This window comes from Mizuhopecten yessoensis, unplaced genomic scaffold (genome assembly GCF_002113885.1).
Source record: "Mizuhopecten yessoensis strain PY_sf001 unplaced genomic scaffold, ASM211388v2 scaffold6169, whole genome shotgun sequence".
Lineage (NCBI taxonomy): Eukaryota > Metazoa > Mollusca > Bivalvia > Pectinida > Pectinidae > Mizuhopecten > Mizuhopecten yessoensis.
This window is the reverse complement of record NW_018406415.1, coordinates 1,177,479-1,204,421: the sequence shown is the minus strand read 5'-3', so window position 1 is coordinate 1,204,421 and position 26,943 is coordinate 1,177,479. Positions and strand designations below refer to the sequence as shown.

The 26,943-nt window shown below is 34.2% G+C and overlaps 1 protein-coding gene across 5 annotated transcripts; it reads left to right on the top strand.

The window, feature by feature from the left end:
- Nucleotides 1-1,901: 1,901 nt before the first annotated feature.
- LOC110451717 (enolase 4-like) lies at nt 1,902-25,875 on the top strand. Of its 5 annotated transcripts, XM_021499860.1 has the most exons (18): nt 1,902-2,247; nt 4,230-4,274; nt 4,940-5,023; nt 6,341-6,534; nt 7,281-7,427; nt 8,503-8,511; nt 10,428-10,445; nt 11,569-11,604; nt 12,495-12,530; nt 16,658-16,826; nt 18,015-18,143; nt 18,987-19,049; nt 19,852-20,016; nt 22,388-22,408; nt 23,733-23,858; nt 24,495-24,690; nt 25,178-25,245; nt 25,471-25,875. In XM_021499860.1, exons 1-18 carry the CDS (start codon nt 2,068-2,070, stop codon nt 25,696-25,698), a joined length of 1,914 nt encoding a protein of 637 aa, XP_021355535.1. In that variant the 5' UTR covers nt 1,902-2,067; the 3' UTR covers nt 25,699-25,875. The 5 variants fall into 5 exon arrangements, with proteins under 5 accessions (XP_021355535.1, XP_021355536.1, XP_021355537.1 ...); XM_021499861.1 differs by lacking the exons at nt 11,569-11,604; nt 12,495-12,530; nt 22,388-22,408 and adding an exon at nt 21,148-21,204; XM_021499862.1 differs by lacking the exons at nt 8,503-8,511; nt 11,569-11,604; nt 12,495-12,530; nt 22,388-22,408 and adding an exon at nt 21,148-21,204.
- Nucleotides 25,876-26,943: the final 1,068 nt, after the last annotated feature.

Sequence of the window (26,943 nt, the reverse complement as noted above, 5' to 3'; positions counted from 1 at the left end):
GCCGACGACTGCCTTTTGCATCGACAAATCAACATTCAATGACCATAACATCCTCCAAAATGACGTACAAAACCTCGAAGATTTAATGCCAAAAAATGCTACATCATATCAATTAGACAAAAGGCAAAAAAATTCTACAGTCTGAATAACCACATTTTGGAAGAGGTACAAAACAATCCATACCTAGGACTCCAGATATCAAACGACCTCAAATGGAGTACTCATATAAGCAACATCGCATGGAAAGCGAGCTCAACTTTGGGTTTTTAGAAGTAATTTAAAACACTGTCCAAAAGAGTGTAAGAAAACAGCATATATATCACTTGTTAGATCAATTCTGGACTATGGCAGTATTATTCGGGACCCTCATCTAAAATCAGACATTGAAAAGCTAGAAGAGCAGCTCGCCTAATTACTGGAAATTACAAAAGTCGGGATGAAGGATGTGTAATAGAAATGCTACAACACCTAAAACTACCAACCATACAAAACAGAAGGAAATCACAGCGGCTAGTATTCATGTATAAAGTAGTTGAGGGGTTAATACCAGCTGTACCCCCAGATCAGATAATCCAGCACTCTGGAAGGACGCAAAAAACAAACACAAAGCGTTATGAGAACTATGAAACATTAGCAACATTAAACAGGAACATTGTCAACAACTCAATGCCATTAATCATCCCAGGATACAATCAGGAAGCATACAAGAACTCATTCTTCATCAAAACATCGCTTGAGTGGAATCAACTGGATGATATAGTAGTGTGCGCAGAAAGCGTAGAGGGATTTAGATCAGCCCTTTCAAAAAACACCCAAGATAAAAATATTCTCTCTCTCCCGTAGTGTCATGCCATTATTGGTAACTACGACGTATACAATGTAAATGTAACAGTCATAAAGTCCAGCATTTAAATATTTGAAATGTGTTTTTTTTCGGAAAACCGCTATTCCAGAAAAAATTTATAATTGGTAATTAAACAAAATACATAGCTAGTATAGCGGGACATATATATAACATGTTTAATTAATAATTTCAATATTCAATAATTTCTAAGTATAACGGGACATATATATGATGTATTAATAATAATTAATTAAGAATAATAATAATACGAAAACACATAACAATAGGTATTTCCATCCGAAATGGAAATCCCTAATCCACAGTTCTGTGCTGCCATCTACTGCACACGTCACACTATATGGCTTCCTGTCGAGGTCAAACAACTCCGTCACACTGAATACACGTATCAGCCGAAGACATGATGAGTTTTTTGATAAATTGATATCGGAACCGTCATTTTTATGACAAGTTGATGAATTCCCTCAACGTTGAGTTTCTCTCCTAAAGAGCTACTCCGATCGCGCGAGCTACTCCGATCTACTCGGAGCTACTCCGATCTACTCAGCTGCTCAGTTAAAAAGCAAACGTTAAATAAACAACCATCGCGTATGTTGCGGGATCACATTTGAAGTTCGAAAGCAATGATTGACTGATCTGCTTGATTGTTTAAACAACTACGAAAGCAAACGTTAAATAAACAACCAACAATAAATGACAAATATGTATTAACTAATAATCGAAGTACTGAAAAAAATGTTGAAGTACCGAAATAACTTAAATACGAGTACCGAAATTACTTACAAAAAGTACCGAAACCTCTTGTACCGAAACGACTGTACCCCTTCCAATGCACCGTTACTATTCGAACGCACCGTTAGAGCACCTGTCTGGTATTTTCGTATTTTTTTTATAACCTATGCATTGCTGTGAAGTTGTCTTTTTATCGTTTAATTAAATTTAATAAATAGTTTATCAATTCAAACTGCTATTAAATTTCATGTATTTATCATGAAAATTTGCAAATCGAATATTTGTACGAAACCATTACTCTGCTCATCCTTGGCAACCTTCAAAATGGAAGGAGGTATGGACGCTTTGTAAATATTTATATCGGACGGTGGGCAATTGATCCAATTTAGAGCGAGCATATTACTGGTATCAGTTTAATTTAAACCAGTCGAATAACTTTCCCAAGTTGCAGTATACTAAACAACATCTTAACGATGGCGTTTTCTCCGACAACTATCGCAACTCAGACGACATCTGCTCGTGATCCCAGAGAGTTGTACGAAATCAAACAGAAAGCCGTGAAATATTACAACGACAATGGGGTACCTAACAAAATGGAGGATGTATTGAATACAATGTTCTATGACAGCCCGTCCGATGTTTTCGGATACCTGGTAGGTGGATACATTAAGTATTTTTATTACATCTCCACCCCACATGTAATTCAAGTTTGGTAGTTAGCCCAAGTTTCCTCTGGCCCTAACACCAGACTTAGACATTTTGACAGATAGATGTCTGGTTCCCACCCCAGACAAAAAAGTATAAGTCTGGTGTCAGGGCCAGAGGAAACTCAGACTACAGTAGTTTGGTACATCCATCCCCGAGGGCATAAACGTCCACTTTGATGGAGCCCCCGTAAAGTAAAGAAGAAGAAGAACATACAACATGTACAAGATATGTGCATTGATTAGGTTGCCTAAGTACAAGCATCAGCTGTAGGGAATTTCGGAGAGCCAAGGGTTGCATGTTCGAGCCCCAGCGACAGCACTATCTTTAGCACTTTTCCCTGTCCTACTACAAACTGGTGCCATTGACCCTCCCCGTTCAAGGATAGGAGAACCATTGGCGGGGAGTTAAAAAATCCATCATCTATTCTCATCCCCCATAGACCCTCAAACCAGACATGCACTCCCTTACGCATACAAACACATCTGCTACAAAGGACACCTACACATATTCATTCTTCCCACACAATATTAACACAATGGAATCTCCTCCCCATAGCAGCAGTGCAATGCACAACACTCGAGGACTTCAAGGCACATATAACCTATGCAGCCCTTGAAGCCCTTATCGCACACTAGTACATATGCCAGCTTTGAAAAGGGGGGAATAGTGTTAAAGATGAGCATTGATTAGGGTGCCTTACAAGCGTCGGCTGTAGGGAACTCCCCTTTAAGTCAGTAGATGAATGTGATCGTATAGTAATTAGTTTTAGCCAAATACTACTGACATTACTGACCCTCGGCAATCCCCAGGAACCTCTTACTGCGTCCGTCTGTACAGTCAGACACAGGTCCGATAGATATGAAGGAGCATCAGAGTCATAAACCAATCAACACCTTGTATAACGTTCTGACACTGATATTTATTTAATAGTACACAACTGTGTATGCTGTTCAATATGATGAAAGTATACAGTAATAACAACAATATACAGTGTAAGAACAAAGTAGATACAGTGCGTACAATAAAATAAAAGGTTGTATTTAGTAAACCTATAGAGCCCCAGCCCCCACGTGGTAAACTAGGCCTAAACTATAACCAAAGATATATATACGAAATCCACCCCCATCCAATACACTACCCTACGGTATACCTACACCCTACTGCTACAGTACATGTGCAACACTGATACACTGCTCGAGGTGGAGAAGATACTTCTCCCGATCAGCCTGCAACCGGCCACGCAAGTCACTGTATTTCGCTCGTGCATCCCGATTTATACCCCAGCCTCCCGGTCCTGCATAACCTGTATCGCACACCCATTCTGATTGGCCAAATCTATAGCATATGTGCAGTGAGTCCGGTCGTCTCAAATGTTAATACACCTATATGTAAACAAATAGACTGCACCGGCTATAGCTGCTGCTCGACGGGAAGCATACGCCGAATGTGCAGCCCTACCGTACTGTTTGGTTACTTGTAGAATGGTATAACATAGAAATACACAAGGACAATAAACAGTTAAAGTATATGACAGAACTGACAGATTTCCCACATTATCTCTCATCCTCGTCCTACTACAAAACACATATATTTACAGTACTGTATTGGAATGTACTTACTACCATTTATGGCATTTTAGTTTAAGTTTATTATTGGTAGTGACAGATTCTTTTAGCTTTATTTTTATATATTTACAATCAACATTCAACCATAAAGTGCAGGTGTTTATGTACTGAAAGTTATTGAAAAAGAACTTGGGAAAGGGAAAATGTCAATGTTTGGTAATAAAATCTACTGCTTAATCAGACAGTAGGCTGCTATAGGTTGGGAAAGTGGACAGAATATTGTGTAGCCTTAGTACCTTTGTAATTTGTGATGTTAGTTGATGTATTGCAAACATGAAATTGATTGCAATTTTTATTTTCAGGCAAATTACTTTGAGAAATTTGCTACAACACCTACAATAACAAAGGTAAGTGTGGAATGCATTGTATGTAGAATTTAGAGGATTCCAAACGAGTAATCCAGCCATTTTACATTATCTTCTTTTTTAGTTGGGAACAACTGGGGTTATGGAAAATAATATCTAACTTGTGATTGGATTGGGGAAAAAAATGAAAAATCATCTTTGTAGGTTGAAAATAAAGTTATATTAAATTCTTCCAAATATCAATCCTTTCTGTATGATTTCATCTAGTTAGTCCTGAACATCATATTCAAAATGTAAATGAGTTCCATTGCTTACTGATGCATATATAGTGGGATATCAAAGTGTGTGCACATCACACAGGAGAATCACGAGTCCAAAAGTTCACTGTAATATTATGTCATTTGTCAGAGGGAGGTGTATGTGATACTGATAATAATGGTTTGATTTTCACAGAAAAAAATTCCTGTGAAAATAAAACATTCTATATATTTCTTAGTATAAAGTTTAAGTTTTTAAGTGTATGTATGCATAAAATTGTATTTCAAGATACTACACTGCAAACTTAAGATAGTGACCTCTTTATCTGATCTACTATTTTACATTAAAGTAGGTTTTATTTTTGTGGTACAAAAAATAAGTACATGTATTTGAAACAAGGCATTTATGCCACAGATTTTAGTGTAAAATCATCAGGTATTCTCTTTCAGATAAAAGCCAGAGAAGCCTATGATAGCAAGGGCCAACCAACTGTACAAACAGAAGTTTTCTGCACTGTGAAGAATAACCTGAGAGTAAGTGATATTGATGCAATAGGTTTAACCTTTTCACCCCTATGTAGATTTAGTAGACCCTACCATGCATTGATATGGATGAGTCCATTATATAGTATACAGTGGTGAAAGGGTCAATAGGTACATGTATTTGCTGTTGGTAAAATTAATTTAAATGATGCCAAAAATAATAATTATTAACATGTTGCTAGAGGGTTTCACATCCTATTTTGACTTTGAGAGTCCTTGGGACCCCTTGATTGAAAATTGGGGGTCCTGCGTAAATATTTGGGTTGCTCATAAATGATAAATGTCAGTATTCAATGCTTTAAGTCATTATATATATATATACATCATTAAAACTTGGAGACTAGAACTTTTTAAGTTGTCATTCCAGGGGGACATAGGGAAACAAGTTTTCAGATTTTAGGGGTCCTGAAATGGAAAATGGGGCTATTTGAAGCAAGATTCTGCTTCATCTAAAACCCTCTTATTATTAATGATATTTGTTAATATGGATCCACAGAGATTGTTCGTCACCATTTCAGTTCAAATTAGAGTTTAAAATTGTACATTTTTAACCTTCCTATAGTTTAAACACCATGCATCATGACCAGCATTTCAATTTTTCCTAAGTTGACTGAAATAATGTCTATAGCTGTGTGATCCTTCTCTGTAACTGTTTGGCCTTTTCTTAATTCTGTAAAACCTGTGTTTAGTGGTCAGCCTTGGAACCAGCACAGAATGTCCATTTAAGACATGCATCCGTTTTAAACGGATCTGCAGGTGTACACAATGAGATGTTGTATAAATACATGCATGAATTATATTAGTACCATATTACATAATTATTGAAATTAAACGGGGCTGCGTTTCTGTTGCGTGTCAGTGTATATTGCCATCTCAATAACATAGACATACTTTATTGCATCAGTATAACTACAGTTGTGGGACCGCACAACGCACCAAAAATAGCGTGCGCACACTGTGCATACATCGTTCAAACACCGTCCGCACATTGTCCACACATGGTGGGCACAACTGTGCGATTTAGCAATTGTTCGCCCCGTTGTGCGCTTCTCTCCGCAGAGAAACTTTACTGACTTTATTGTTAACCTTTAAAAATAAATAATCACTGAATAATAATTTTGGTCTTCTGTATCTGTTTTTATATGTTGTTGCAATTGTTCGATCTTCTGTTTTGAAATTTTGATTTGATCCTTTGCATTAATTTAACTGTGTATTTCCTAAAAAAAAACTTTTTTTTTTCTCTGTAACTCAGTTAAATCTTTCATTTTCCTGTACACTGTACCTGTGTTAAACTAACTTTCTCTGTAGCTGAGTGCCACTGTGGTGAGTCCGACCCCCAATAGTCACCTACCAGATAACACAAAACCAGAAGACAGAGAGGCGGACGATACTGAACGACAGAATAGTGTGACAGCTGCGGTCAGCATCCTCAACACAGATCTCAATAACCGACTGACCGGTCTGGACCCTGCTCAGCAACAGGAAGTGGACAATGTCGTCAGGTACAGATGCTGTCCAGAGAGTTTCTTTTTATGATCCCGTTTCGTGAGAATCATGGGAGTTTAATTGGGCTTTCATGGATTAATTACTGACATTTCTCTAGTTTTGTTATTTTTCTCAAAGATTGTGTAAGTTCACAATTTGCATCATCAAACACAAAAAAAGACCCTTTTTTGGAGGGTATGAGATATGATCTTTCCCTCTTTTCACTTTAACTGTTTTCTTCTAATCTGAAACCAACTACCTGAATACTGATAATCTGTTGATCATTGTGACATACATATATATACCGCATAATTGATCTTCATAAACACAGCAGTGGTATCATTTTTTTTTTATATCTTTTGAGAGTACTAGCCCTTGGGGAAATTTTGCAAAATTCTACGTATACTAGCCCATGCTATATTTTAAATCAAATTCTGAACATTTTTATTTGTTCTGATATTATTTCTATTAGCCTAGTGTCATAGTATACTCCTGGTAAGATGTCTCAAACATCTGTTTATCAACTGAAATTTCAAGTCCCCGTACCAAAGGGTAAATTACTTTTTTTTGTTTTTTACTTTCATTAATCAAATTCAGTCAGCTATTAATTCTGTTTTTTTTTTGAAAGTCCCAATTTCAAACAATAAATAATTTTGAGATAACATTTTGTTTAAGTGGCACAAAATGGAGTGTCTTCTATAATTGCAACTGGTCACTTTGCATGTATAGAAATAAAAGTTATAAATAGTATGTCCCCTTTCAGCAATTTTTACGCCGAGCTTCAGGCTGCCGAGGAGGAGAGACTGGCAAAGGAGGCAGATGCTGCTGCGACAGAGGAAGGGTCGACAAAGGATGTGGAGACCGCAAGTCAGGCCAGTGGCAAGGGGAAGCAACCCAAGTCAGCAAGCAAGTATGTATCTAGATTTGATCTTAATAGATAATGGCTGAATACTATTTGTTCTTATTATTGACTATATTAATGTCCTAGAACTGGCCTTCAAAATTTGATGAAGTTTTAAAACATTGGTTATCCTTTGTATTAAAACAAAACTAAAGTATTTGGAACATAGGGACTGTGATTTTTTTTTTTTTATATAAATATCAGAGTTTATATACATAGCAGAAAAATGGATACTGGAGCTAAAAGCAACTTTAGAATAACCATAAATTTGTAATAATGAAGTTTGACTATATATCACGTTAGACTCATGAACTTTTCTGTTGCTTCTACTAAGGTATGGTGGTGCTTTGTCCATCTTTGGTCAGTTGTCTGTCGTCCGTCGTCTGTTGTCCTTTTATTTTAAAAGATATCTCCACCAAACTTGGCAGATTTCAACCAAATTTTGGTGCTAGCATCCTCAGGCCAGGAAGATCAATAGTTATGCAAATAATGAGGCTGGCCCTTTTGGGGACTGAGGGGTCAAAGTGGCTGGGGGCTGACAGATGGTGGGCAAGGTAATTAATCTCCTGGGGGGCTTTCTTCCCAAATTAAGTAAAAGTGACTGGGAGATGAAGGGCAACATAATTTAACCTCATGGAGGGCTTTTTCCCAAACTAAGTAAAAGTGGCTGACAGATGAAGGGCAAGGTAATTTAACCTCCTGGGGGACTTTCTTCCCAAACTAAGTCAAAGTGGCTGGGAGATGAAGGGCAACATAATTTAACCTCCTGGGGGACTTTCTTCCCAAACTACTAGACATATTTAAACAAAAAATCCAAAATAGTCAGGTAAGCGATGCAAGGCCCTTGGGCATCATTGTATGTTTGTGAGGAAAAATAAAAATTTGTAGTGCTGCATTTTGTTGGGTCAAGACTGGTATGTCAGTTATACTGATTGGCAGCTGCCATGTTGAATTTGCTGAGCTACCTTTACCAATTATTTTAGATATCCAAGTTCCTATTAATGAACTTTGACTGTATTTATGGTAGCTTGGTTTAAATCACCAGAAATAACATGCTTCTCTTTTCAATCTCTCTACACTTTAGTGATGAAAGGTATAGCATCGGGTACCAGTATCTACGTAGAAAAACTAAATATTTTAATAGGATGCTTTTATAATCTCCTTAATTTTACTTAACCTAGGATATTTTGATATGAATAACATTTTTAAGAACTTTTTTTTTTTTGCTTATTAGAAATACTTTTTAATAACCTAATAGTTTTTTTGGTATGCGTGACTTTTTAACATCAATTAACAGTTTATTAGTCATTTAAATTAGTATTTTGATTTTTAAGATAACCAGCGATGTAGCAGTGAAATACAATAATGAATTTAATATGTTAAACACAAAAGTTTAATGTTGAACAAATATCTTTAGAAAATTTATTGGATAAAACAAAGTTCATATTCCACTTTCCTTATAAAACAGTTTGGCAGCAATTACTCAATGAATATCTGATATATATAATTGTTATGCATAAAGAAATCACTTTTTTATCATTATCAATTTAGAGGTTGATTTTTACACGAACCAATTATCTTGTGGGAGAAAATATGTGTAGTTTTAGTTAATCAGCCTTTAGGTATGTATTTTCTAAAAATAGATAGAATTAATCTGAAATGATATCTTTTACTTATTATCTAATGTAGAATTTGGATATTTTTTAGCATAATATTTAACCTCTAGTGAATTATATAATAACTATTTCCATGTTTTCAGTAAGCTAGATTAGAAAAAAAAATAATTAATTCATTTTTATTTCAAAAATATTTTACTCTACATGTTTAGAACGTTTAGCTATCAAGAAGTAAATATTTTTCTAATGATCATTTTCCATGTTTAGTATTTCTTATTTATATGAATGAATATAAATCATGTATCATACATAGATTTAGGGAAGGTGGAAAGTATAATATTTAAATGTATGCGATATCCCATTATTTATATCACTATATCAGTCCGTGCATATTTTGATTGGTTAATCAAGCACATGCTCCATTTTGATTGGTTTATAAATCTACATGTACTTATTTATTTGCATGTAAATGTCCACATTTTTTTAATCCTCCACCTTAATATTGTATATTATGTATAATATATATATTAATCTTATTCATAAATATACATATATATCCTGTTTATCATTTTATAATGAACAATGAAATTATTTTAATGAAAGATTGTCATGATCATTTTATTACTGTTAATTTGCCCAGAATTTCTTGTTTCAAAAATATTAACAATATACTCATGTATGTGAAAGATGTTTATGGAACAATGTAGTGTAAAAAATGATATTTATATAGAGGAAAATCCTGTTGATATTGCAAGCCTATTTCCCGTAAATGTTTAGCATTATAAATTAAGTCTATTATCATTGATAATATATCATGGACGATTCATGTATGTAAAGCAATTTTCAATACATAAAAGAAAAAGCAAATAGGAAATTGGCACTTTGAAATAACTTGGCAGTAAGGGAGGAGCTAAATGAAATTACCGGCATTATATTGAAGTTTTACTGCATGTAAACCAGCGGCATTATATCAAGGGTTTCATCTTTAATATTTGTGATATATCAAAAAGAGTTGTTTAATGATTATACAAGTTTCAACTTATGTAATGTATTCTTTCACCACAGATTTTGCAAAGTGCAAATAAGAAATATCAGGGACTTTTCCAGATAGAAATATACCGGAGATTCGGTGGGGATGAGAGGGGGACACTTTTTTGTGACTTCCACCCACTAATTTGTTTGCTCTTCTTTTCAAATATTCATTTGAAATGCCACCACCAAAAAATATTAATTAAGCTTAACCACCATTTTCCTCCCATTTATTCATATCTGGAATAGCTCTTATGATTTTTTTTTTTACAACAGTCCAGAAAGTCATTATATGTTGATGTCACTGTTACATAATCTACCTTTCACCAAATTTTTGAAATCCTCACTTGCCATTTTGTTCCAGGGGAAAAGATCAAAAGAAGTGAGTGAGCAACTCTAGATCTCTGATAGTATAACACATCACTTATTACGTCTCTCTTACTACATAGATAGTACGCTAATCATTGTATCTCATCATATGTTTCTGTTACACTCGAAAATCTAAACAGGCTCAAGCACACTTATATAGGTACTTAACGAAAAACTGTTATTACGATAACTATATTCCTCTTTTTTATTCAAATCTTCATCTTAATTAAAAAAATAACAAATCTTTTCCTAATTTGATTTTTTTTTTTTTATGTCATTGTGTCTTTGATCATTTTTGTGTTGATAAACAAAATTTTGCAATCTAAGAATATTTATATGTATATATTGCAAGATAGAAAAAGGCATCGGTATGAGATTTCGAAAAAATGTAATTCCAAAGATGAGCACTTTATTTACATATGGGTTTATGAGGTTACAGACAATTCTTAAATTCACAATTTCTTACTTGCTATGCTAAGTGCAGTTATAATTTTTCAAAAAGAAGGTCACCTATTTGTTCTTTTTGTTGTCTTATACAGTACAATACACCTTAAACTGTGTTGTTATTTGAAATTTTCATTAATTTCATGTGAGTTAAAGAAATTTTCATTAAACTAAACTGCATAGGAAAGTTAATAAAGTAGCGTAGTTGCAACTTGTCGATTAACTAGAATCATCTATGGTAATAGGTATATACAGGTATATCTTTGTTAAAGTTATCTTCCACTCTGTCCTGACAGTTTTTGTCATTTTTTTTTTTATTCTCTTTGGTCTCACTTTATTGTAAATATTGTTTCTGAAATGGCACTTGTAATCACCATGCATGCCTTTTATAGAAGTATATATCAATAAAGATATAAAATAAGTAAACATACAATGTTTATAAAAAATAATTACACATAATTTAAGATATAATTATAAATGACTCCTTTCTGTCTTCGTTTATATAAATCTACAATAGGATGTCCCATTAAAATGCATTTTCAACAACTATTAACCAGACATGTTTTGAAGAAAATCGAAGTATTTAAATATGAAATATTTAAGTTTCCAATAAGTGTGAATGGTTTGGGTTTGGGCTTTATATCCAAATGACCAAAATTGACTCTTTATTGTCCGGTCTTGGCAATTTGAAGAGAAGAAAGAGTAAAACACAGTGGAAATAAGTCCAAGTAAGTACCATTGTTCAATTAAAAAAAAAATTGGATGTTTGAAATAAAAAGTTTGTTTTTAAATACGTTTTTGTGTCGCCTGCAACGCGAGACGACATATAGGTATTTCTTTGTCGGTGTCGGTTGCGTCGTCCAAAACAAGGTTTCTATGCGATACCTTGAGTTCCCTTAGGTTGGTTGAACTCAAACTTGGTACACATATTGCATATACAAGCTCGTACAAGGTCGCATTTCAGAAGTTTACATGCATTTTGGAGGAGTTTTGCCCTTTTTATTGCCAAATAAGGGCATTGTATAGTAAATGCAGGAACTCTTTTATTTTTTAATCAATTCCTTTCAAATTTTGTACCGTAATGCTAGAAAAAATAATGTTCAACATATATTACGGGTTTTTCTGCCGAGTTTCAACTTTCCACGTTTTGGCATAGCACACTTGTTGACATAGCAACGCTGTGTTAATATTTTCTTGTTTACGCGATAACTCAAGCCAAAACACTTTTCTTAATAAAAGCGCTGAGCAGGCGACACATCCACTTCTGTGGAATTCTTGTCTGCAGAGGATTAAGATAATTTATTTTGTAATTTTAGTTTGGTTAATTTAAAATTATTCCAGGATACTTCAGACACTTTTTAAATAATGGTTTAATATTTGTGTTTTTAGACAAGTTAAATTCATAAGAAATGATTTATATACATCACCAAACATTTCATGATTAACCTGATGGCACTCAAATCATAAAAATGAAGTTCGGATTTTTTTATTTAAAAATTCTATTTTGTTTTTCTAGAAAAAAGTAATGCCTCAATGTAATAATCGGTAATTATGACAATAAGATTATATTTTTGAAAAGTGTTATTAGTCATGTTAACTACTTGTGTGACTATTGAAGAGATGACAGGGGGAAACACAGTGCTAATAAGCCAGTGTAAGTTTGTAAAGTTATGTTCTTTATTACATTTAATACTTTGTTAAAGATTGGTTACTCGATCAGTTTTGGTGTTTTTAAACAATATTATCTATGATTTTCTTGTTATTATACATTAAAAAAACCATGAACAGTACAACATAAAAAGAAGATCGTTGTGTTTTGATCCCACTTTTTGCTGAAAATCAATGAGAAACCATCTTTAGTTGGTATGGAATTAAAACTTTTGTTGAATTTTTCATTTATGTTTAATTCATTCACTTTATGTTATTAAAAAATATATAAAAACCAATTTTGTAGTATGTACAGTTAGAATTTTCTGAGGACCTAAACTAGTTTGGTATAACCACAGTTTGTAATGTGTACAACAAATTTTGTCAAACAAATATTAATGAAATTTCGAATTATCAAGTTAGAGAAACTAAATTACATTGCAGTGAGTACTGCCCTTTTTTTTTGTATGAACTATTTGTCAGGAACATTTTCAACAATGTCATCACAGAAACAGTTGTACAGGGTAGTGACATCACAGAAACAGTTATATGGAGTAGTGACATCACAGAAACAGTTGTACAGGGTAGTGACATCACAGAAATAATTGTAAAGGGAAGTGATGTCACAAAAACAGATGTACAGGGTAGTGACATCACAGAAACAGTTGTACAGGGTAGTGACATCACAGAAATAGTTGTACAGGGTAGTGATACCACAGAAACAGTTGTACAGGGTAGTGACATCACAGAAACAGTTGTACAGGATAGTGACATCACAGAAACAGTTGTACAGGGTATTGACACCACAGAAACAGTTATATGGAGTAGTGACATCACAGAAACAGTTGTACGGGGTAGTGACATCACAGAAACAGTTGTACAGAGTATTGACATCACAGAAACAGTTGTATGGGGTAGTGACATCACAGAAACAGTTATAAGGAGTAGTGACATCACAGAAACAGTTGTACAGGGTAGTGACATCACAGAAACAGTTGTAAAGGGTAGTGACATCACAGAAACAGTTGTACAGGGAAGTGACACCACAGAAACAGTTGTACAGAGTAGTGACATCGCAGAAACAGGTGTACGGGGTAATGACATCACAGAAACAGTTGTACAGGGTAGTGACACCACAGAAACAGTTGTACAGAGTAGTGACATCGCAGAAACAGGTGTACGGGGTAATGACATCACAGAAACAGTTGTACAGGGTAGTGACACCACAGAAACAGCTGTACAGGGTAGTGACACCACAGAAACAGTTGTACAGAGTAGTGACATCACAGAAACAGTTATACAGAGTAGTGACATCACAGAAACAGTTGTACGGGGTAGTGACATCACAGAAACAGTTGTACAGAGTATTGACATCACAGAAACAGTTGTAGGGGGTAGTGACATCACAGAAACAGTTATAAGGAGCAGTGACATCACAGAAACAGTTGTACAGGGTAGTGACATCGCAGAAACAGTTGTACAGGATAGTGACACCACAGAAACAGTTGTACAGAGTAGTGACATCACAGAAACAGTTATACAGAGTAGTGACATCACAGAAACAGTTGTACAGGGTAGTGACACCACAGAAACAGCTGTACAGGGTAGTGACACCACAGAAACAGTTGTACAGGGAAGTGACACCACAGAAACAGTTGTACAGGGAAGTGACACCACAGAAACAGTTGTACAGGGAAGTGACACCACAGAAACAGTTGTAAAGGATAGTGACATCACAGAAACAGTTGTACAGGGAAGTGACACCACAGAAACAGTTGTACAGGGAAGTGACACCACAGAAACAGTTGTAAAGGATAGTGACATCACAGAAACAGTTGTACAGGATAGTGACACCACAGAAACAGTTGTACAGGGTAGTGACACCACAGAAACAGTTGTACAGAGTAGTGACATCGCAGAAACAGGTGTACGGGGTAATGACATCACAGAAACAGTTGTACAGGGTAGTGACATCACAGAAACAGTTATATGGAGTAGTGACATCACAGAAACAGTTGTACGGGGTAGTGACATCACAGAAACAGTTATATGGAGTAGTGACATCACAAAAACAGTTGTACGGGGTAGTGACATCACAGAAACAGTTATATGGAGTAGTGACATCACAAAAACAGTTGTACGGGGTAGTGACATCACAGAAACAGTTATATGGAGTAGTGACATCACAGAAACAGTTGTACAGGATAGTGACACCACAGAAACAGTTGTACAGAGTAGTGACATCACAGAAACAGGTGTACGGGGTAATGACATCACAGAAACAGTTGTACAGGGTAGTGATGCACAAAAAAACAGTTGTATACAGTATGTCACTGAAACAGTTACAATGTATACACAGTTAAGTGACATCGTAGAAACTTATTAATCATTTTTTTATTGTTATTGGGAACATTTTTTGAACATTTCTGGAAAATATAGCACTTTTTAGCTACTGGAAGCAGCATAACAGTATAAGTAAGCAAACAACAATCACTGGAAACTGTCCTAAATAGTGATGTTCTCACAGAAACAGTTACACAGCAACAGTGGTGATGTCACTAAAACAGTCCTACAAAGATGTCTGTCATATTTCACGAATTACAGCTCTGCTTAATTATAGTCTATATTACACAGATAATCACTGTTATGCTCTCAGTATGACTAGTTCATCATTTGCATGCGTTTGTTATAACATGCCGTTTTGATTTTCGGCCTATTTGTTCAACAAATCGGAATTGAATGGCGGAACATTTCATCAGTATAAACAAAACGTTTGTTTAATGACATATATGTAATTTATAATGATACAGTATATATATTGTGGCTATATCCTTTTGAATTTCAATAATTGTGGACTTTGGGAATAATTTGCTTGTTGATAATTATTAATTGCTAAATATCAAAGCAAAAAATAAATGTTGAGCGAGATATTTTTGTGAAAGATGCTTTCCTATTTTAGGAAACTAGGAAATTAAAAAATACATATTGTTCTTTTTTTTTTTTTTTACCTCAGATAATATCATATTTAAAAGTTGTGAAGGTAGTTTAAGATAAACAAAAAGCAGTTCCTTGTAATTAAAACTGCATAGGTCAGTTCACTAAAATCCATGGCATAAAAATTGAAGAGGAATGTTCCATTACAGTTGTGAGAATTTAATAAGCTCCATTATCTGATGAAAAAAGAAGATTGATACCTAAATATTGGTTAATTTAAAAAAATCAATCTGAATTCACTATCTTTATTTTAAAGAAATACTTTTCAAAAGGTATGAATCATCAAATATTCTAAACAATTTTCTGTTGAACCTCCAAAACTTAGACTTAATTTTTAAAAATTCATTCCCATGAATTCAATTCTTTTTTACTAAAAATGTAATGTTTAGATTTCATAATTGTTCAAACTTATGAAGTAGGAAAACTGGAAGTTTTGAAATTGAAAACTAATTTAATTGAAAATGATATCTATCAAATGAATCTTGATTTGAAAAACCTTTGGAATTCATCTTTTTTTTCTCTCAAGAAAATGGAGTAAGAATATTATACATGTATATATTTACATTATGTAACTTTTGCTTTCACAAGAGTTCCTATATTTATTGCATGCTCTACAAGGACTGGTATGCCTATGTAAACAAAAATTATAATTTATTTATTGCAATTTTAAATTCCTGCATTTTTATTTCAGGTTTTTCTTTTCTTTTCAGAGATTGTTCTTTACAGTTTGTTTACATCCTTTTAATACATTTGTAATGAGCATTACTTTTTATGTCATGTATAAATACAGTGTACAGTATCAAATTTATATATAGAATCTAAAATCATGGAGCATATTTCTATGAAATTAAATCAATATGTGTATGTAATTCAGATCACTATGTTGTTGAAAATGTTATATGTCCATCAAAAAAACGGTGATTTGAGGTTCCTGTATGTTAACATAAATTGACAAGAAATTGGCCAGTGCCATATTTTAATTTAACAAATTGATTATAATCAGAAAATTATGAAGAAATATAATTGGAATAAGAATTGTGGATATCTAAAGATATTTATAGAATTAAAAAAAATACTAATAAAGTGAGATAAAATGTTCTTATTCAAAATAATAAAAGGTGAAAACATTTCTGGTTACAGAAAGGGAGGTAAGAGTCAGATGTCAGTTGCCGTACCTGTGGAGCCGTCCGAGAAGTTTTTACCGGGTGCTGGCGCAGTTAGCACCATAAGTCGAGCAGCCTGTATGGCCGCAGCACATATACAGCAGATACCGGTGTTCCAACACGTCGCCGGGCTCCGATTCACAGAGGTACGGAAAATTCACGTTTATATACAAAACTTCAAACTTGGAATAAAATTCTTTATTTTATAACACTATAAGTGATTTAGCCAGTTTTCAGTCCTTGCATTACACGATTCTGTATATCACTTACTAACGCATCCTCGATATCCTGGGGTTACGCTCACTTTCGCTCTCTGCACCCCTGGAATATGTCATGGCAAAATTGAAGGCACAAAGATAGCTGTTTGATTGGTCTCAGGTAAAAAAAAAACTGACCAATCGCTAGGCGGATACCTGTCCTTTGAAGATTACAAAGGAGAGACGCCCAACTTCAAAGCCTGACAATTTTTACCGTTACGTTACGTGACCGCGAGATTCTTTTGATGTACATCAAAGGATTGAACTAGTCTTTTTGTCTCATCAACAAGGTTCCGCACACTGAGCCTTCAATTTTGCTATGACATATTCCAGGGGTGCAGAGAGCGTAAGTGAGCGGAACCCCTGGATATCGAGGATGTTACTAACGTCTCATCAGTTCTTATCTCCTGATGTAATCAACATATTGAAACAAGAATGTGTGCCAAATATATCAGTACGTCTTTTGTAACTTAACTGTTCTGTTGTCAACATTGTATTGCCCACCATTGTTGTTCAGTTTAACTTTTTTGGAAGAAAATTGAATAGCCATATGAGATAATATTGAACAAATAGAAAATAATGAATATTTTACGGAATACATAATCTCCTAGGTAAGATAAAAACATACAACAGTATTGCTTATTTATAAACTGTTTGAGGACATTTGAAAAGAATTGGCCTGCTGTATCACACTGCATGATCATATGAGATGACTAATTTAGGAGTTTTCTTCTGTGTCCTCTGCCAGGAGAAAACTGACAATATCAAAATGAATCTGCTGCCCAAAATACAATGTGTGTATTCCGTCTTTGCGTATTGCAGAGTTATCTTCTCTTGGGAGCTGTTCCCAAGAGAAGATAACTCTGCAATACGCAAAGACGGAATATGTACTTGGGTGTTATTTCATTTATTTTCTTTCTTATCTACATTCTTTTCTTTTATGCTGTGTCCAGCTGGTGGCAGCGCTTTGATTTGGCCCTTGAATAGCCCAATCGTCATCCAGAGACACTGTCGCCATATGATATCAGCTGCTGCAATAATGTGCAATTTTTACAACATTAGTGATAATATTTGTAGGTACCATTTGAAATGACAGTACCAACACCCATGGTTACCATCATACAGAGTGGACGTGCAGCTCTCGGGAAATCCAATTGTATAAAGGAGTTTATAGTGGTCCCTAAGCCAGGCATGCCTCTCTCGCAGGTACAGTTTCCATGACAGAGATGTTTTATTCAGATTTCCTATGGTTAGGTATATCAATATCACCAAAGTGATCAGGTATTTCATTTCATGGTAATTTGAGTAGAATTTACAATAAAAATGTTAAACTAAAAAGTTAAAAATTATTATGAAAATTACTGTATACTGGGAAATTTTCCCTGCAATTTAGCTTTCACCTTTTCCACCCTCTGTAATTCGGGTGAATTTATCATTACAGCGAACACTAGTAAACAACATAATATACATAGTAATTAAATGTTAAGGGTGTAAGTAACTCTGGGTGAATATGGATTTTATTGGCAAAGGGTGAAAGTTTGACTGGGTGAACATTTTTCGGTATATAGTGATTATTATTTAAAGATCAATATCCACAGCATCAAACTAGCATTCATTGTAAGCTAAATTATTATTAATATATTGAAACTCCACTACATTTCAACATAGCAGTTATACAGCCATTAATTATCCATTAACCATATATCTGACCATTTATCATGTACACTTTTAATGGCCAGACCCATTATATTTTCCCATTAGAATTGTTAAAATTGTATTTACGTACAGCATAAAACTACTGTATAATTTATATGACAAGATTTCTCAAACATGAAACCATTGATGTAATATTTCAGACCAATTCAAGTAATAATTGAATGCAGGATGTTTGATTTTTGCCAGTTTTTTTGTAATCACTTAATTATTAAGCTTATATACCAAGTTCCTCTATGAAAATACAAATTTATATTATACATTGTTTTCAAGGAATTAGTCTTGGGTTGGTTTTAATATGATGACCACTTATTATGTATATATTTTTTTTCCCAGAGCTTGCCGCTGATACAAAAAATCTACAACTATGTTGGGAAAAATTTATTTACCAAATCAGGGGTAAGTGAGACCTTATCCCTAGCAGAAATAATGAATTGATTTGCAGACATTAATATAGTATTCAATAAATTATAATAAATATTACCTTTGAGGGAGGTGTTACCATTCTGATAAAGATTTAACCATTTTGCACTAAATTTTAACTGCATAAATTTATTCCAAGAACAAAACATTTGATCTGAGTACATTATGTAATCAACAAAATTTTACTAATGAAGTTTTGTGTTTTTTTTTATGCTATTGGGGGTAAAATTCAGTACCATTCCCACTATGGGAAATTTATACATGTTGTATCCCAAATTTTGTAAAAATTATATTCCAATAAAAATTGTTTGATTTTTTTTTAACGTACTCTGTTTATGATAAAATTTGTTATGGAGTTGTTCACAGATGTCCGGCCAGTAAATCCACTCCACAGTATAATATCATACCTCTGCCCATTTCTCTGCAAATTAAGCATCCATATATCAACAGTGAAGGCAAATAGTCTTAATGTGTTTACAAATATTGAATTTTGTTTACCTGGGAAGGCACAGGTTGAGGGTTTTGGTAGGGTAGGGTAGCATTCTAATAATCTGAATAAGTGATTAAATTTTGTTCATATTGCTAAATTTTGTGTTCCATGGTAGGTAGGTATTGAGAGGTTGGGTAGGGTTGGGTAGGGATTTGTATCATTACTATAATCTGAATAGCTGCTATAAAAGAAGACAGACTGCTAAGTACAAGGAATACAGTATTAAGAGTATGCTACAGAAATACTTACCTTCACCTACATGAGATCTATAATGATTTATTACACCAGGTTGCTGCCAAGTTGACCAATGATATCGGAGCATTTTGTCCCACATTTGACCGACCAGAGCAAGGTCTTGACCTTCTGCAGGAAGCCATTGCCCAGTGTGACTTGACCGTTGGTGAAGATTTCTTCCTTGCCATCAACTGTGCGTCGCATGAGATCTTTGACTATGTAAGTTGGCTTTTTTGCTGAATTTTATATGAATTTGTTTATTTCAGTGCGGTAGAGAAAGACTGATTAATTTGTTCAACGATCAGTCGGATATTAGCTCAGTAATTGGTAGTGTGTGTTTGGAAGTTTTGAGAGCCCTCAGTCCCACAGAACAACCTCTTTGGCCCATATTGTCTTTTTTCTTTAAATGCACTCCACTAGTGTATGGCTTAGATGTGTGTTATTTGTTAACATACAGAATGGCGTACACTGTTTTATATAGTTCATCCAGCTACATTTCAGACATGTAGGCACGATTGTCCCCTTCCTTCTAAGATTTGATTTGTTGTATGTCTCTAAAACCATTAAGTTAAATGTCATATCAATTGATGTCATAATTAGGCCCAAAGAAATCAAACTGTAAACATAGGATCCTGGTTCTGTAGTCGACATAGCAAATGTATACACACAGGACCCTGGTGCTATATACTATAATAATTTCTATATATTAACATAGGACACTGGTACCATGTACAGTATTAATTATCTACAGGTATAAACAGAGGTCCTTAAGAAACTATGGCTATAATAATATAAGTATAAACACAGGACCCTGGAACCTAACAGTAAGAATTGTATTCAAGCATAATCACAGGACCCTGGAACCTAACAGTAAGAATTGTATTCAAGCATAATCACAGGACCCTGGAACCTAACAGTAAGAATTGTATTCAAGCATAATCACAGGACCCTGGAACCTAACAGTAAGAATTGTATTCAAGCATAATCACAGGACCCTGGAACCTAACAGTAAGAATTGTATTCAAGCATAATCACAGGACCCTGGAACCTAACAGTAAGAATTGTATTCAAGCATAATCACAGGACCCTGGAACCTAACAGTAAGAATTGTATTCAAGCATAATCACAGGACCCTGGAACCTAACAGTAAGAATTGTATTCAAGCATAATCACAGGACCCTGGAACCTAACAGTAAGAATTGTATTTAAGCATAATCACAGGACCCTGGAACTTGCCTACAAGTGTAAACACAAGACCCTGAAAACAAATTGTTCATATACAAAACAAAAAGGATTTAGGTTTCAACTCTACTCAGGTACCATAATTGCATAATGTATATATATATACAGGACCCTGTGACTGGTAAAGAGCCTCCCGCTCCCTTTCCTGGACAGGACATGCATAAGGTAGCATACGGACACCTGCCTCAGCCAGGGGCAGTAACTCACTCACAAAGTGTGTGCATTCGCCAATAATTCTAACTTGGTGTTAATCGCTATAATTCACAGTGTGATTTTCTTTGGGTGAATTTTGTTTTTATGTATCAATTAAACTTCAGTTAAATACAAAATTTATTTTCTATATGGAAGATGACCGTTAATAATGGATCAGGGAAAAAAGTCAGTTGTTTTAGTTTTAGAATATCAAAAATATTATAAATATCTTTTAGGTTATTGACTCGTTTCAACAATGGAAAGCCTCCTTATTGATCATTTCATTATACTGTTAAATCTGTTTACAATAATGATGTAGAGGATACAACAGTGTTGTGCTATTAACCTACATGTACTTGTTTGGTATGGTTTAATGTTGATTTGGTGAGGATAAATATTTTAAGTCTTAAAGCAGGTAATCTTTATCTAGAAGTGTTTTAGCAAAACTAATATTGTAACCTTTTTAACAAATGTTCTGAACGTAAGACAAGATATCTATACTTTCGACAGATTCAGTGCATAACCAATGTTTCATTTAACTTAAATGTAGAAACATCAAAACTAAGATGTCCGATATTTTACTGGGTACATATTTGGATTTTGCTGCGTGAGATCACATACTGATCACAAAGTGTGTCAGAGTTCTATCAGTTTGTCTGTAATCACTAAATAATGATAATATTACAGTAATGAGTACACAACGTCGAAATCAGTCGAATGTGTAAATAATCATATTGATAGCTGTAAAGTTGTGACAAAACTTCTTTTGAAAAGGAAACATTTATGGACAATAGAAGAACATTCATCACATGATGTACTATGTTATCCAGTGATGACTTCTTGTCACAAATTTTTCATTTTAGCTCGCCAGAGGCTGGCTAAATTGAAAAATTCTTAGACTCGTTTCATAAATCTCGTATGAAATGGAAACTCATGTAAGATCCTGTTTATCTGATTTGACAATTTTTGACTGCTTAGCATATGCATGTATGATCATGTTTTGTGTTTTACAACTTATGTGTGGTTGAAATAAGTTTAACATTATTCATATGTAAAACTAATGCTTCTACATTTCAATAATTGATATAAATAAGCTGGCACATATTCAGCTTATTGAGTTATCTATAATGCATGAGTGAGGTGTTTGATTTTACAGGATCTTGACCAATCTGTGAAGGTGTGTTGTTGTTGTTGATATATTTGTGTTGTACTTGTTTTATTGTTATTTTATTATATATTAACAAATAATAATATTGTTATACAGGTATTACACAAATTTTCATTCACTGTTACTTTTAAATTTGTTACATTTACATTATAAACTGTTGCTTGTTCATGTTTTTCCACTTCTTCACTTTTTGATTCAAGCAGATTTTCAATTGTTTAATTTTCAGTGTTAAATGTCCAGCTTATATTTACGGCACACGGGATGGATATGATATTTTGTATATAGGTTTATTTAACCACAGAATTTATATTGTTTAAACACTATATAATCTGCCTTGTGTAGTAGACGTTTATGAAGTTGAAACATAATATGACTGTTGCAGTTCTTAAATCTTCTGATTATAGTTTATAAATGAGGTTAATTGTTATTTTGAAATTTTTGACATGAATATTTGGCTGCATACCAGACTTAAGTAGGAGCATTCAATAACCACACAAAAATCTGCTAGGAAAAAAAAATCAGTTTACAGAAATTTGAATAAATTATATGCAACAAAAATATTCACTACATTTGTATTCATATATTTATTTCTCAACTATTCGTGTACACATGTTTTCAAAAAGAAGAATTTTTATTTCCTTATATAATCTAGCAATATCAAGAAGGGTTTGAATTTTTGTTGAGAAAATACAAATTCTTATTATAGGGATTTTGTTTACATTGTAATGATAAAAATTGTTACAGAGAGGCCTATACAGTAACTGTGGGCTTAGCTGTGGTTAAAGATGGCCATCAGAATATAGGTCTATTACTGAGGGTTTAGGATAAAAAAAATCCTGATAATTCAGGTTGCAATGTAGACAAGTAAACCTGACCTAATTGTAATGAGCAGTGCATAGTGTAACATATTAAAACAGAGCACAGATGTTTTAATTAATCCCCACCCTCCCCCCTGTCAAAAACAGAAAAAGAAAAGAAAAATTAATTTTGGACTGATGCAAAACCATTACTATTAATGTAGATCCCTTTGATCAAGACATGGACTTTTTATCTGTATATTTCTTGAAGGGAACAAATGCATTCAAGCACCTGTGCTAAATACAATAATTATGTGCCAAATTTTTACCAAAATTATAATATAGTATCATAACGATTACAGGTGAAAGTAAGCAATTCAGAATTCAAACTGACAGAAAATATAAAAAGGTGCTTCTATAATGAAAGTTAATGTAACAGTAATTTCTCATGCATGTTCTACACTTCTTGTAAGATTTGTATCTGGTGTTTGATAAAGTTCTCACATGTGGTAATTGAATGTTTAACTCTGTTTCAGGAAAAAGGTAAATATGAAATTCTAACAGGTCAAGCAAAAGTTGCAGATGACGTTGTGGAATTTTGGGCAGAACTTCTGGGCCGTTATCCATCAGTCATTGCTGTCATCGACCCCCTCAGAAGACAAGTAGGTGGAAGTTCTATTTGAAGTTGTATAGACATCGTATTGAGTCATTATTAAGGTTGACTTAAGGATGTATGTTACATTCAATTCTTTTCTGGGATTTTATTTTTTTATTTTTCGAATTGTAATTCAGATTTTAAATACTGTAGATTACATATATTTAACCTAAATAACATTAAATGCTCCTTTAATGTCACTACCTGACATTTTTGTTCTTGTTTAGAAGGATCATTAAATTTGCATTTTCCCCAGCATGTGCAGTATGTCCTGCATTTAACTATATATAAATAGTTATTTAATATATTGTACTTTTATTCACAAAAATGTACATCACTAACTCTATCACAAAATATAATCACAGTGATGATAAGTAAGGAAGCAGACAAGTATAAACTTTAAAACAAACCATTGAAAAGATAACCAAAAGAGATAACTCTGATTTGTAAGGGAGATAACTCTTACACTTAATGACAGTAATAATATGTTAGGTATCATAAGCCCTTAAAAAACAAAAGAAACAAGTTTCCCCTTTTAGTTATATCAAATTCAATGAATTCATTAGAAAGTGTTTCTTTCAAAATTTGATTTCAGAGAAAATATCGTAAAAACTTAAAATATCTGTTATCGTTGTCTCTTTAGGAGAAGGAACACTGGATGCGGTTGAGTGACCGGATCAGTGACCAGTGCTTTGTAGTGGGCGGTCATGCCTATGCCCGACCAGGGTTGCTGAAGGACGAGGAACTGACACCGGACTTTGTGACCAGTGGCATTGCCCTCAAGCTTGACCGTCTCAACACTATTACAGACACCGTTCAGGTGGCCAAAAACCTCCAAGGTACAAACCAGTAAAAGTTCTCATCTCTTAGCATGACCTTCGTATGACCTTAGCATGACCTTTGTAGGGAAGGGGCACTTGGGACAGAACAAACTTCTTCATTTGAATTCAGTCTTACCTCATTCACCTGAAAACACATTTGAACTCTTCCAATTCAGAGGTTGGAATAGTTCATTATAAAATTTCAGGGGTGAATGAGGTAAAGAAACAAAATGTAATAACAGCTCCTAAATTAGATATCTGATAATTATTTAAATCATTCTTCCAGCCACTGCTAATTGATTTATGCCACCAGCCAATCAATGTCTCAGGAGATGAATTAGCCTTTCCCTGTACAAAATAGTCACAGTGTTCAAGTGATAGATAATCAGGTCAGTTAGGGTCAATTTAATTTTAAACAAACTCACATTCAATACACATTCAGAAATTTAGATAAAAACAATACATGAACAACTGTTTATTTATAATACTTCTGATTAATCCACAGATGCTGACAACCAAGTCATTGTGTCCTCTTGTAACGGAGAAAGTACAGACACATTCCTGGCTGATTTTGTAAGTATATTGATTAAAGTCTCAATCTATGCGTTGATGAATCTGTTTTCGGCCTCTCTAGATCTGCGTAAATGATGATTAAAGGATTTTTCGATCATCGCCATCATTAATCTTTAGCCAACTGATTTCCCATACTAGTAGGTACAAATTTTGGTGGAATAATGATAATTAGAAATAAAGATTTCGTTCGATTTTTGGTTGACATACTGTTTTCTTTTTACACAGGCTGTAGGGATAAAGGCTCGGTTCTTGAAGGTCGGTGCTCCAGTACGTGGGGAGAGGACGGCTCAGCTCAACAGACTTCTGCAGATTGAGGGTATGCTTGAAATGTCAAGCAGACTGGCCTCTCAAGAGAAATTCAAATTCCCTCACATTACCCCACCTCCTCTCCCGGAGCCCGAGGAAGGAGAAGAGGAACCTGCTAAAAAAGAGGCTACTCCTCGCAAGAAGTGAACAGTACAATCATCAATGTCGATGCTGGCCAGATCATAGACACTTAAACAAGTTCAATTTTCTTCACAAAATAAGCATTTGAAGAAAAGATAAAACCTAACTTCAAAACCTTGTGGAGAATTGTGAAAATGATTTGCACAATAATTTCATAAACTATGAATGAATGTTGAAGACACATCAGAAAACACCCTAATCTCTGTCCTTGGTCCAAGTGATATTCAGTGACTCAGGAAATTTTAGTTATCTTCCCTGTGAAAAGTTCACTCAGTTTTGTGATAATCTGTGTGTATTTATTACACTGTCACCTGAAACAGCAATGTACCTAAAGAATTAAAGAAATGAATTGACACAGTGTCTACATTATATGGTTATAAAAGGGTGCAGCATTTTTCTATGAAGGAATATAGTTATTTCTATGGGATGTGAAATCCTTGATCTAAATACAATCTATATAGGTCTGTGATGCTACTTTTGTGGATATTGTACAGGTTAAATGATGCAAAATCTGGAGAAAATCATTACTGAATTATTTTTCCAGTGCATTGCTTGTATGCAGGCTGGGTTCCGTCCATGTTACTATGAACTGTGATACAAGAAATTGATGACTCTTGTCAAATTTCCTTATCTTAATTTTTTGTATGTTGTATTATTTAAATTTGTTATGAAATTATTTATGTAAAAATGTACAGGGAACAAATTAAAAAAACCTTGAAATATTCACAGATGGCTTGTGTTCCAATCTGTGAACTTCATACTTAGATCTTGTATCTAGTAGTGTTGTGAAATAATATAAGGGTCAAAATAATGACCTGATTGAGACACTACCTTTGTGAGATCTTTTGGTTTGGTCTAGTTTGGTTTAATTTTGTTTAACGTCCTATTAACAGCTAAGGTTATTTAAGGACGTGGCTACATCTGTGTAGTGTATGCGTGCTTGTGTGTGTGTATGCAGTAGACAGGCTTTGTTGGTGTGCTTGCCTCCTTGTGATAGCGGGGATCTGATGCCGTCTTTATAGTGCTATCTCACTGAAATGCCATACCGAAAGGACCAAGCACAGCATTCTGCCCGGTCACATTATACTGACAACGGGTGAATGTATGAGCTTTAATAATGCCTGTAACACAAAAAGATCTGTCACATGACTGCTAAGTGAAAGCACAGAGTGCTAACAAATCTAGATCTGATCATTTCTTATAGAAATAAAACTTTTAATACAAAGACATGTTTAATTTGACCTAATTAAG

Bases quoted from the DNA above. Each gene is read 5' to 3' on its own strand.
- LOC110451717 (XM_021499860.1), top strand. From the start codon at position 2,068: ATGGCGTTTTCTCCGACAACTATCGCAACTCAGACGACATCTGCTCGT. The intron at 2,248-4,229 runs GTAGGTGGATAC...TTTTATTTTCAG, and splicing joins CCGATGTTTTCGGATACCTG to GCAAATTACTTTGAGAAATT. The intron at 12,531-16,657 runs GTAAGTTTGTAA...TTCTGGTTACAG, and splicing joins CACAGTGCTAATAAGCCAGT to AAAGGGAGGTAAGAGTCAGA.